The sequence below is a fragment of the Eumetopias jubatus genome, unplaced genomic scaffold, assembly GCF_037043125.1.
Source record: "Eumetopias jubatus isolate StellerSeaLion01/CBP00866 unplaced genomic scaffold, mEumJub1_p1.0 scaffold_4, whole genome shotgun sequence".
NCBI classification, from domain to species: Eukaryota; Metazoa; Chordata; class Mammalia; order Carnivora; family Otariidae; genus Eumetopias; species Eumetopias jubatus.
In genome coordinates this window covers 70,187,618-70,200,676 of record NW_028274810.1, presented here as the reverse complement: position 1 = coordinate 70,200,676, position 13,059 = coordinate 70,187,618, and the positions used below count along the sequence as shown (strand labels likewise).

The following is a 13,059-nucleotide window of genomic DNA, read 5'->3' as shown; positions in this document are numbered from 1 at the left end:
CTCCCTTCCTTGTCTCCTCCATCTTTCCTCCCCTCCTCTCTCTTCTCTTCCATTTATCTCCCTCCGAGGGAAAGCACACACTCCATGCAACATTAAGAAATTTATTTGAGGGAGGAGGAAAGAAGAGGAGGGTATGTGAATGACAAATGGGTATGTAGGTAACACACAGGAGAGAGCTGGATGCATGGACTAATAGCAGTCACATAGGGACTAAGCAGGCTGAATCATTGCTCCCCAAGAAGTCCATTCCTGGAAGCTGAGATATGTCTGTGTTATCTGAGTGCATCTGTCTAATCACAAAAGTCCTCATGGAAGACAAGGTGATACGAAGACAGAGGCACAAGGATATTGAAAGATGCTGTTGCATTTGAAAAGAGGAGACTCCAGGAGCTAAAGATCACAAATAATGCACCTGATGCTGGAAAAGGCAGAGAGAGGGATTCTCTCTTAGAGTCTAGAGGTAGTGTGACCATACCAATATCTTGGCTGTAGTCCAGCAAAATCTATTTTAGACTTTGAACTCCAGAACTGTAAGAGAACAAATTGGTGTTGTTCTAAGTCACTAAGGCTGTGGTCAGTTATTATAGCAGCCAGAGGAAAATAATATAGGGACAATCAAATAGGCACAAAAGGAGAAAGACATGCAGAGGACAGGCAGGCTGGGAAAGAGGCAGGTATTGATTTGGTGGGCAGTCAGAGCTACAGCTGGGTAGGAGAAAGGTAACAGGCAAACAAGTAGGAATCTTGGGAAAGGGGGAGACAAAGAAGGGCAAACAGTCTGATGCACAAGAGGAGGAGATCAGGGAGGCTGGCAGGTGGGCAGAGTGAAAGCAGGAAGTGGGCAGAAGACAGCAGACAGGAGAGACCGACATCAAGACAGGATGGCAGGCAGGAGGCCCTTGGGGCTCATCCTTGTCCCCACAAGGGTTAGAGGAGCTTCCTCAGATGCAGGTGGATCCCATTCTTGGACATCAACACAATTCTTGGAGTGGGAACAGGGACCTTGAGAGGATCTGGTGCCAGCTCAAAGCGGAGCAGGGTCAGGGCCACTGCCACCTTCATCTCGTTCATGGCCAACTGCTTCCCGATGCAGTTCCTGGGTCAGGGAGGAAAACGGAAATGCGGAGCGGTCTCAAACCCCCTGCCAGGAACAGCACATTCAGGCCCCTCCTGCATGGGCCCGGCCCAGATCCCCTTTCCTCAGGACACACACACATGTCTACGCCTACTCAGCCTTGCTTATTTCACACTCTCCCCTTAACCTTTGACAAAGCCTACAATCTTCCAGGATTAGCTCCTACTCTTCGCTCTGCTCTCAGTAGGCCTGAAATCCTGTTACAAGAGGGTCAGCATCTTGAGCCTCGGGGCCAAGTCAAGTGATCACCAAAAAAGTTAATTATTAAGTTGTTTGCTCTCTGCACAAGCAATTTCTGGTTTCACAATGTGGAGGCCAGGCCATGGCACTGTAGGGGGTGGGCTGGGTCACACTTCAGGCCCTAACCATCTGGGGCACACAGGGATACAGATCCTCAGAGAAAGGACAAGACAAGGTTGGGTCAGGAAGTCAGAATGGCAACAGGGAAGCTTTCTGCAGGGGCAGAACCTTAGTGATGCTCTGCCTGTTGCACCACCTGCCTTCCAGGTTGGGTCCAGACGCCTGTCTCCCCTCAGCCCCTCAACCAGCTGCTATAGCCTCCCAATTCTACTGCAGAAATGTCCCTGCCTGCCATCCCTCAACCTCCTCATCCGGACTTTTCTGTCTCCTGCCTCCGTTCCCTCTCCTGAAGCCCCAGCCCAGATCAGAGCCTCCCATGCCCTCCCTCACAGGTAGGACATGTCCACATGCCTCAGATGGCATCAAAGTCCTCTCTGGGTTGTTGGCTCAATCACCTGTCACCTGTTCAGCTCCTCCTCCCAGCTCAGCCCCTACTGAGGAGATCCCAGAGACATGCTCAAGGCTAAGGGCAATGCCACCCTGCCCTCACCCCCCACCCCTGTTGGCTGTGCCTCTTCATTCCCGAATCCTGACATGACCATAGTATTTTACTCAAGGACACATCACTTTTCAGACCAGGACAGTGCCAGGAACATGGAGCTTCCTACAGTGGGGTCAATTAGTAAATGAGTGAGTGAAAGAAAGAAAGACTGACTGACTGACTGAATGAATGAATGAATGATGTCTCTTGAGTGGAGACGTTTATTTCTCGACTGTGAACTCCTGGAGGCAAGGTCAGTATGCCATCTCATAGCAGAGGTTAGGCAGTCTTATAATTGAATGATGTTTATTGAACTGGAAAAAATAAAAAACCCTGAATGGAATAAAATATGAGTAACCATTAGTTCTGAGCTAGGAATTGAGCTGTCTACCCCTCTCCTGTTGCTACTGGCAGCTACATGACTTGCACCAATGTCTAGGAGGAAGGACTCAATCCCAGGGAGAAACAAATCCTGGAGCAAGTATCTGAAGAATAATTTGCTTAAGATGTTGTGTGAACATCTTCACTGTGTCAGTGAAGCAGTGACAGATTTCTGTATTTGGAAAAAAACATTTTTCTAGTAACTACTTACAAAGTTTACTGTAGTTACTATTTATAGGACACTTTCAGCAGCACTGGAGGATTTCACAGAGGCCACTCTGGAGAATAGTCATCCTACTGAACAGCCATTTCAAGTGTGCTTTACGTTTGACACACCAGATAATGTTCAAACTCCGTGTGTCATATACATTCAACAGAGTAGCTTTTCTCTCAAAAGCAATTTAATGTCCTCATTTTTGTATATTTGCCCATTTGGATGATTGGACTCTAAGTGTAATATTAGGTATGTAGAGCCCAGATCATATGTAACGATTGGACAACTGGGAAAATTGTCAAGTGTACATGACCATTACCGTGGAATCAAAAATTCATTTGGAGAGATGAAAATATAGTGGGAACACAGATTAGTCGAGTACTTTATGAAGCCCTTAGGAGACTGCAGGAAACTTTCCTGTGTATGGCTTAAGTATTTGAGACATGCAGGCCGCTGAGGATGGAAACACATGCAATGTAGTCAATGGTGCAGTGTGGGGGCGGAATGGGGAGCTGAGTAGCAAAGGCTGCTTTGGGGATGTGTGCAAAAGAAATCTTTTGATTCCATCCTGACTTTGACATCGACAACACTTGAAAATAACATGGGAGAAAATCTAATTCTGTAAAGTCATACTCATAAAATGAAGAACTCACAAGAATACCCTGAGCTTTTGAACACCCACTGACACTGAATTGTGGCTGGAGACTGGGTAAGAGCAATGGGTCAAAGTCTCCATGGCATGGAGTGATTACCAACTTTCTTTGTCATAGAGACACACACCTCTTTCCCAGCACACCAACATGCCAGGGCATATCTGAAGACACACACACAAATGTAGGAGGTCACAAACATCAGGTATGTACCCAGGAAACAGCCCCCCCCTCATTCTGGTACAAGTGCCTCACCTTGATCCTCCTGAGAAGGGCAGGAAAGCATGGCTGTGTCGAGAGGAATCTGGTGCAAACCGGGAAGGGTCAAACACCTGCAGAAGGAGCACCAGGGCCAGGACAGGTATAATCAAGGCCCTCCTTCCAATCATCCAAGGGACAGCACACCCAGAGGTGGGACAGGAGAAGGAGGTTGGTCTGGAGATGTCATCCCACCCCCTCCTCCCAAGGCCATCATACCTCTGGGTTTGGCCACACTTTTGGGTTGTGGTGAAGGGCATAAAAGGAGAGCAAGACTAAGAATCCTGTGGGGGCAGAAGAGAGAAGACTGGTCATACATGCCTGCGGGGCCCAGGTGCACCCACACACAGCTTGGCAGCCACAATGAGAGCCGCTTTTCATCTCTGTGAATTGAATGATAGTGTTGCAGGAGAGGTGGGGCAGACATGGCACAGAACATGTGCACGTGTGCCCAGATTAGTAGATAACCATGACCAGGCTGAGAAGCAGGAAAGAACTGGAGGCTTATTTTTTGGAGCAACTCAAGGGACAACTCACATTTATCAAGTACCATCCATGAGCCCTTGGGGAATATGCATGAACTCCTCCATCCTCACAACAACCTTCCAATGAAGACTTACATCACCCTTGTTCCCGTGAGGCACCTGAGCCTCGGAGAGGCTGAACAGCTCGCCTATGACCACCCAACCAGGCCATGGCAGGGCTGGGATTGAGAGCAGAGGGGAGCTGAAAGGTGGCCTCCAGCCATAGCAGGGATCTCAGATCTGGCCATCAACCTGAGGGTTCCCCGGAGACTGGACCATCTGATATATCACAGTGAATAATCTCTCTCGTTCGCCAAGACCCTATAAGGAAAGACCACATCTACCCCTGCCTCATCTGATTATCTCTCAAGCACTCATAACTCAGGAAATTAGAATATTAGGGCAACTCACATAGCCACATTCAGAGGCTGTCATGTATTTATTTCTTGATCTTTGGGCCGATTTAAGCTCTGTGGAAGCACACCATAACCTCACCCAAACAAAGTAATTTTTGATTTTCTTGAGGGGGAAATGAGTCTCAAAGACACGCACAAACTGCCCCAGAACTTGCGGATTTCTGACCTCCCACGCATTCCTGCAGAGTACTTATGGAGTGAGAGTGGTGAGGTTCACACCTTTGGGTAAGGAGCGTCCATCAGGGAAGGTGATGGGCTTGCTGAGCTCTCTGCCGACACCTGGAACTGGCGGATAGAGTCGCAGTGCCTCCTTGATGCACATGGTGGTGTAGGGCATCTGGTCCAGGTGGTCCCTAACGCAAAGCTATCCTGAAGGGCTGGCAAGGCCCTGACAACCAGGGAATTCTCTAGTTGAGGGGGCAGGGCCCTCCCATCTCATGAGTACTCACCAGGTGATGGAGGCGCCGTCCCCCAGGAGGCTCTGGATCTCCTCCCGGCACCTCTGCTGATGCTCGGGGTGTGTGGCCAGAGCATAGAGGATCCAGGAGATGCCGCTGGCTGTGGTGTCATGGCCCTCAAACATGAAGGTGTCCACTTCCGCATGGAGGTCCTTGTCAGACAAGCTGTTCCCGTTCTCCCTCTGGGAGACACGGAAGGAGGGCAAGGTTTCAGTCTGCCCCCCCTCCTCCACACTTGTCCCCAAAGCCTCAGGCCTCCCCTGCCCCACTCACTTGGGCAAAGAGGAGGATGTCCAGGAAGTCCAAGTGTCTCTTGCTCCTGACCTTCTCGAGCTCTCCCTCCTCCTGCAGCTGAGCCTTCCTCAGCTTGATCACTCGGTCTGTCCAGAACAGTGTTCCCAGGCAGAGCTGAGAGCTCTGGGTGCCCAGACACAGCCACCCACAGTAGCCCACCTGCCCCCTGTGCCCCAGTCAGGCTGCCAGGTGGATCAGGAGTGTGGGAATGGTGCTTCTCAGGGAGAGAGCTCTAGTGCCAGGCGCTTGCCGGTCCTCACTCCCCTCGAGAGCACAGCCCAAGGAGGCTCTGCTTGAATGCTGCTGGCAGGGGCTCTCATTCAACCTTCACCCAGGTGGTGACACACGTAGCTTCCTGCATAGCACCTGGCACCCTCACAGCTGCACCAGGGGAGTAGCTGGGGTGGGTGTTTCCCAGGTCCTAGAGGGGCAGCGAGGGGCAGGACTCTGCCTGGGGGGTCAGGGTCAGTCCCTTTGGGATGTGCCTGATGAAGGAGGGGAGGTGCCAGAGGGCAGAGTCCAACCTGTGTGTTGATGGGCAAGCTGGCAGGCCCGGTGGTTCCAGCGGCCTTCAGGGGTCAGCCTGTAGATGATGTCTTTCTGGTAGAAAGCATTCCTTATCCGGGAAAACACCAGGTTGTTCAGGTCCCGAATGGCCTGAAGGTAGGATTGGGAGTACCTGAAAGGGGAGGATGCAGAAGCGACTGGATGGAGGGAGGCATCTGACCTGGAGTGGAGTGGATCTGTGGGTGGAGTGTTCCTCAATCAATGGGACAGGCAACTAGGCATTTGTCATGTCGTTCTTACACCCTCGAGACTCTCAGCCCTTTATGAGGGACGTGGGCAGCCAGGCTTCTCCCTGTGGCAGGGAGCAGGGTCTGTGCCTAAGGAAGGCTTGGTGTGGGCTGAATTTGACCGTGGCCTGGGGCTCTCTGCAGAATGTGGCTCTTTGGGCTGGTAAACATCCAAGCTTCCCTAACTGCCTCTCAGATAAGTCCACACTAGTTGGTAAGAAATAGAACCCTGCAGCTAAGGATTTCACTGACCTGTCTGCCTGGTGGTTGCCCTGGTAGCTGAAGGCACACTTCATAATGGTGTCCAACGTCATCGAGGAGATGTGTCCAAAGATCTCCAGAGGTGAGTTCTGGCTGAGGAGCTCCTCCCATTTGTCCTGTGGTAGAGGGACACGTTGGTCCTTCTCTACTCCTCCAGAAGGCCCATGTTGACAAGGCTAGACTCTCTCTCTCTGCCTCTCCTCATATTCTGATGAGGTGCCCTCACTTTCTAAAGCGGTTGTGTTTCATCAATTTAGGACCATATAGCCAAGTGTTTGTAATACAGTGAGTGTTTTCTCAGAATATACTCTGAGGAAGTTGTTATTTGTTATTTAATTAATCACGATCACTTATAGTCTGACTTAGGAATAAGTTTGGTGATAACCACCTTTTAGCAGACCAGAAAACATTGTTTCTCAGGGGACTAAGGGGGAATCTTTTCTGTCCTGGGGTTGATCTACACATGAGAAACCAGTGAAGTCCCAATTTAGGGAGCAAGAGTCAAGGCAAAGGAAAGGTCAAGGGGCCAGTACTGTGGTTCCTAAGGAAGGGATATCAGGGACCTCAATTCCTCTTATTCAGCAAATGTCAGTTGAGCACGGTGAGTGAGAAATAGGGTCATGTTGAGAGGTGATGTTATGGCAGGACCCAGCCCTGGAGGTAGTGACCTGGGCTCCATTTCCCTCCATGGAGTGGCTAAAATCCACCAGAAGCCTTCAGCCCCAGGCCAGAGTCCACCTGAGTGACATCGTGGGATGTCCACCCTGCCACTGAAGCTGCTACTGCCCAGGCCAGCAAGGGGCAGCTTGTCCCGTTGTCCAGGGGCTTTGACTACTCTTCCTGTCCAAGCCAAAGGCACAGAAGCGGGAGGAGAAGGGACCCTTTATCTACCATGACTGTCTCTCCTGTGGGCAACGAGCAAAGAGTGGATGAAAGCAGGTGCCTGGGTGCTTTCTTGTTCCATCCATCCCCAGGGAGCCCTGTCTCATAGTATGGTACAAGTGGGTGATTCCAAGGGCCAAGTCTAATAGATGTCTGAGGGACACAGCTGTCTCAGAGTGGACTTTGTGGACTGTGCTGTGGGTGTGAGTGTGCAGGTGAGGAGGGGTTGAACTTACCAGCATCACTCGGACAGAATCGGCCATGAGTCCCACGTAGGGCTTCAGGATGTCATAGTGGAAGGCTGGGGTCAGCATCCGCCTGTGCTGGAACCACGCTTGCCCATTCAACAGGAGCAAACCGTACCCTGGACCACAATGGGTGTACGTGTGGGGAAGGAACCTCCCAGGAGTTACCTGGGGACAACTGGGGAGGAATCCAGAGTGTCAAAGGAAGGGCATCCTGGGCAAGGCAGGAAAGGCCAGTGCATGTCAGAAAAGGGACTTCCCAATGCCTGGTGCACAGCTGTGAGGTTGAGGTTGAAACAGAGCAGGGCTGGGTAAACAGAGGACTTCAGTGAAAAGTTAGGCTGAGATCATTGGCGAGGACTCAGAAGTGATGGGGGAGAAGCTGACCTGCAAGAGGGCTCCCCTACCATAAGGAAGGTGTGAGGTTTTTATCAGAAGAAGAGAAAGGGGGCTCAATTCAGAGTTGAGTGGAGTGACTGTGGTACCAGTCACCTCTTATTTAATCTGGGCCAAATGGATAGATGTTGGCAAACCTAAGCAGGAGGTGAACCATATTCCTAGTTAAATGTACTTACCTATCCAGGGAGCCATGAATCTGTAGGAAGCATCAGACTTTGGGTCTGAAAGTAAGAAGGGCATTACAGGAAACTGGAGGTGACCAACGAAGACAGGCTGCCCTCAGGAATTAGCTGTGGTCCAGACCATTGTCCCCGTCCCTTCCTGATGATTGTCAGCTGGCAGATTGTGTCAACCCACCTCCCACTTGCCTTCCAACCCAGACTCTCTTTCTTTCTTGATAGTTACTGTGGGCTCGGGAAGGCAGACTTAATGTCCCACAGCAGAGCCCTATGGAGTAGGAAGTTGAATCAGCAAGAAATACAGCCTCTGTCCTCAGTGGCAGTGAAAAGAATGTAGCTTGTCTGGTGTTTTTTGTTTTGTTTTGTTTGTTTTGTGTTTGTTTGTTGTTTTCTTTATTTTTGTGGTTGGCCAGTCATCCCATGTCCCAGCACAGGCAACGGGTAGGGGTTCCACCTAAGCCATCATGGATAGGAGATTGTCTTGTGTTCTGGGGTCACACCACAGTGGTGAAGAAAGTTAGAAAGAAAGAAGGAAAGAATGAAAGGTGGAAAGAAGGAAAGGTGGAAAGGAAGAAAGTTGGAATGGAGGGAAGGAAGGAAGGAAGGTAGAGGGAGGGAAGAAGGGAGGGAGTGAGGGAAGGAATGAAAGAAAGAAAGAAAGAGAGAGAGATAGAGAAAAGGAAGGAAGAGAAAGAAAGGAAGAAAGAGAGAGAAAGAAGAGAGAGAGAAAAGAGAGAAAGAGAAAGAGGTAATCCCTCACAGGTGTTTAAGCATTCAAATTGAGTAACTTGTATTTGGGCTTCTGCTGGCTCTTGGGCTGGGAGGATGGCAGGTAGAGGGTCAGATATTGATGACTGAGCCAGCAGTCCCTTCTGGAATGTCACAGTCCCCCAGGCATGTATCCAAGTGGGAAAAGCCACTCCAACAGACAAATGGGTTTGCTCTCACCTGATCGCCCCAGGATCACCTTCATGTAGTCTGGGTCATAGACTATGAGGCTAACCTTGCTTCCCCATAGCCAGCGAGGACTGGCACATGGATATTTCTCTGCCCTTTTCTGAAGCTCTTGTAGCTCCTGACCGTTTTGGAGCTGTAACCAAGGGAAAGACAAATCAATAAAACCTTGCTTCCTCTTCAGGTCCACTGTTTGGAGTGGTGGTGGCGGGTAGGATGGCCACACGGAGATAGTTCTGGATATCGGCAGTGATTCGGAGTTTGGAACGGTTTCTGATGAGCTGGGTCTGATTGGGATTCCAGATTCATGACACTCCTGTTCTAGTGGGAGTGGAGGTGGGGAAGTTAATCGAGCCCTACACTGAGAAGTGTTGTCCAATGACTTAAGGAGGCTACTCTGAGCTCCCAGGTCATGTCCATCACTGGGGCTGCCCTTCTCCTTGGATCCAGTGCAGGGACTGCATAGGGGGAGCCTCTCACCATGAAGCTATGTTACCTCATCCTCCAGGATCCCCCCAAACCTGTGCAGCAAGGGCCCCTGGGGGATCCTGTTTCCGCTCAGTTGCATGCCTCCGGTTTGATTGCTTTCTCCCCAAGCCAGTCAGCTTCCAGAAACTCCGGCTCCTGGGTAGTGTCAGTAGTTTCTCTGGGGAGCCCCAAGGAGCTAGATGGTGCTCTGCCCGGCTCTTCCTCTCTCTGGGTCACTCTGACACCCACTGGTCCGTCAGTCTTCCAGACAACCGCTTGGGACTGCCATCTCTCCCTGCGCAGGTCTGGCCAGGGCCAGTTGACACTCTTGTAGAGGAGTTGGTGCCCGTGGTGGCAGTGGCAGTAACCCTAAAGGCTGATACTCAGTGTCTACTGGCTTTCAGGCTGTGGCCACTCATGCAGGCAGTGCTCCACTACAGCTGTTCTCACCTGGCTCCTCCTGGGAACTGGGGCCACAAAAAATGTCCCCAGAGTGAGATACCAGGACAGACAGTGGACAGAAAATAAAGGGGCAGCACAGGCAATCAATTATCAGGTGCTGGGGGCTGTGCTGGCCTGTGGTCTGCCTGAGACAGGAGGGAGGATCTGGGAAAAGATGAGGCTAATCTGTCATGGATTTCCACACGAGTTTCCCTTTCTTAGTTCCTGACTGATTTCAGCCCTATTTCGTGTAGCAAGTTTGGTAACCTACAAACATGCTTGTCCTTCATAGGCATTACCATTATCTTCAATTTTTATAATTAGAATGTTACTGTGACCTTTGGTCTGTGCCAGGTGATATTCGGAGATTAGTATAACTCACATGAGACTATAATCATCATCATCATCCTCAGGTTACAGATGAGGAAACAGAGGGATAGAGCAAGTATTTGAAGTATGTGACAGATGAATCCAGGTAGTTTGGCTCAGAGCCCAAATGCTTCCTTGTCTCACTTGTCACTTGTCACCTGCCTGAAAGATTAGCTTTAACCTACTGCATGTGGCAATCTAATTCCTGAGTTAGCCAATAACAGAGGTATTGAATAAAGTCTCAGATTTGTAAGAGCAAGAAAAATCTGGCAGCAATATTTGTTGGGCCAGCAGAAGCTGAGAGCTGATTGGGCACCAGAAGTAATAGGAGTTATGTAAGTAGAACTTGTGTGCTTACGGAGTCTCCATACCATTTGTGTAATGAGAGTCAGTGGAGGAAGTTTTAGTGGTTGCTTAGGTCAAATCCTAGCTCAGAAAAGTGACAAACTGCATCTAACAAAAGGTCACAATTTCTCCAAATGAACAAGCAATCTGGAAGTCATTAGTGCCACAATTTGCATGAGGAAACTGGCCTATGGCTGTCTTCTTGTGGCTGATGTGAAGTTTCTGTCTTTGGCTCCACTCAGTCGAAATTCCCTGGCCTCCTCAGCAACACCCCCCCTGCTAGTCTTGTTCCATCCACACACCACTGGACAGCCCCTCTTCTCATGCCTCCACCTTGCTGATTCCCCCGCTGAAGGACCAGTACTGCCAGAGCTAGACAGTAAGCACTGTCTCCAACCCATCTGCAAGCTGCTCTTTCCTCTGTCATTCCACAACCTGATCAGGCATCGCTTGGGGTCAGCTCTGTGCTGGTCACTGGGGTACTGCAAGGGGGTGACATCCTCAGCCCAAGGAGGTCACAGTACTGGGACTAGGGAAGGAGAACTGGGAGGTAAACAGATTCTTTTAATGGTGCAGTTCAATGTCAATACTCTTTATCTGCCCCATCCTGGAAACCTCTCTCATGTGTGCCAATGACTTGCCGGGGTTTTAGCACTGAAATCACCAGTCTGGAACATCTCATAGTCTCGGACAAACCAAGCTGGTTGGTTCTCTGCACTTGACATCACCCCCAGTCTGGCAGGTGAGCTTATTTTCCTGTGACCTGACACCTGATTCCTGTCTATGGTCTCCATAAGCTGTGAACCCCACTACTGTCTGTGTTCCCAAGCAGCTCAGGGCCAGGCTGAGAGGATGGGATTGAGTGGCTGGGGCAGGGAAGCATCAGGAAGCATGTTCTGAGAGAGGAGCTGGGGCTGCTCAGCCAGGAGGGGGGAAGACTCAGGAAGGAACAGCCATCGTCCTCAAAGTGCAGGACTGCACCACAGCCTGCAGATCTCCTCAAGGAAGGAGGGTCAGACCGGCCTGAGGGCACCAGCACAGGCTTCCTTCAAGCGGGGAACTCCCAGGACTGAATGAGGAGCTGAGATCTGAGAGGTAAGCTGGGTGTTTCCCAAGGCCCATGCGTTGGTCACACAAGAAGCCTGGGTGCAATGGATCGGCTGCCCGGGATGATGCTCCAAGAGCCCTGGATGCCCAGCCCTCCCACTCCCCTCCAGCCCCTTCCTACCTCCAGCTTGTGCCCGAAGAGCCAGTGGGAAGGAGGGGACGGGAACTCCTGGACTGCTTTGAGCAGCCACTGCCTGCGCAGGTAGAGCTGTGCTGCCTTGAGCAGCAGCAGAGCCAGCCCTAGAAGGGAGGCCCCTTGCAGGAGCCCAGAGATACCGCCCAGGGGTCTGGTGATGCTCAGCACAGAGACACTCATGGTGTAGGGGCTGCTGGATCGCTGACTCTGCCTGACTGTCCCTGACTGTGCTGACCTCCACTGAGCATCCCAGCGCAGTCAGTCAGGGGAGGATTGCCCTGCCCACCTGGAGGGAGGGTGAAGGGTGAGGGCAGAGCTTAGATCGGACTTCTAGAGTTCATTAACTGTGAGGAGCCACCTTGGGAAACTGTGGGAGGAAAGCTTTCTCAGCAGACAGTGATAATGGCCGGGCGCATTCCCACTTGCTCTTCTCCCTGTTATTCATCAAATATTTCAGGAGCACCTACTCTGTGCCAGGCAGTGTGCTTTGTGCCTGGACACAGCTGTCAGCAAAACAGACTGCAAAAAAATTCAGTCTAGTTTACCAAATGTTAAGGAGGTGTGCTTGGTTTGATTATTATCCCATTTCTGAGAGGAAAACACTTACAGGGAGCTAAAGTGATGTGGCCGGAGGAAAACCACCATTGAGGGTGCCAGCTGGGATTAGAATCAGGGGGTCTCCATACTGCCTCAGCTGCCTCAGCATTGTTCCCCACACTTGTCCCAGTCCACCATTCAGCGATGTCCTGGGCTGACTGTGCAGGCAGGCAGAGCACTGGGCTCACACTCAGGAGGCCCAGTCCAGGGCTTGCTCATGACATATGAAGCTGGCCAACCATATTCTCTGCACCTCAGTTTCTCCTTCTGTAACGGGGGGGGGGGGTAATTGTCCCTTTCCCAAGGTCCTCCCAGGAATGCTCATTCCGTCAGTCACTCATGCACTCAGCAAATATTTCCTGAGCTCACAGTCTAGGCGGTAAAAGCAGAAAGGTAACGCAGTACAGGAAAACATGATAAGGCCTGTACTGAAAGAGTGAGTAGTGGGCTGGGCCCACCCAGGAAGGAGACAACTAAAAACAAGAGTGGAACTCTGAAGGGTGAATAAGAATTCAGCTGGTGAAGAGTGCTGGGGAGAGGGATGGGCACTAAAGACACACGGAGATCATATGAAAGCACGTCTGAGGAGGACAAGTTAGTCTCTCAGCCTCACTTTGTTCCTGATTCTCTTCTCCCAAATCAACTCCAAGCCCATAATTCAGAAAGGAAAACAAGATGTTTTCATGAAGAGTTCTTTGGAAGGCAGCTTTT

General features: G+C 50.8%; 1 protein-coding gene across 1 annotated transcript; it reads right to left on the bottom strand.

Moving 5' to 3' along the window:
* Nucleotides 1-927: 927 nt before the first annotated feature.
* On the bottom strand, nucleotides 928-11,931 carry LOC148164530 (cytochrome P450 4A11-like). Its single transcript, XM_088022997.1, has 12 exons — nucleotides 11,737-11,931; nucleotides 8,880-9,021; nucleotides 7,929-7,973; nucleotides 7,345-7,472; nucleotides 6,218-6,342; nucleotides 5,696-5,850; nucleotides 5,151-5,257; nucleotides 4,869-5,059; nucleotides 4,639-4,772; nucleotides 3,699-3,763; nucleotides 3,477-3,553; nucleotides 928-1,096 (listed from the first exon to the last, which is right to left on the bottom strand). The coding sequence occupies exons 1-12, from the start codon at nucleotides 11,929-11,931 to the stop codon at nucleotides 928-930; spliced, it is 1,533 nt and encodes a 510-aa protein (XP_087879123.1).
* Between the last annotated feature and the right edge of the window lie 1,128 nt (nucleotides 11,932-13,059).

What these genes read in the sequence shown, in the direction of transcription:
- LOC148164530 (XM_088022997.1), bottom strand. Translation starts at nt 11,931, where the DNA reads ATGAGTGTCTCTGTGCTGAGCATCACCAGACCCCTGGGCGGTATCTCT. An exon ending in ATTCATGGCTCCCTGGATAG is followed by an intron (nt 7,473 to 7,928) that starts GTAAGTACATTT and finishes ATTGTGGTCCAG; the next exon opens with GGTACGGTTTGCTCCTGTTG. An exon ending in ACATCCTCCTCTTTGCCCAA is followed by an intron (nt 5,060 to 5,150) that starts GTGAGTGGGGCA and finishes CGTGTCTCCCAG; the next exon opens with AGGGAGAACGGGAACAGCTT.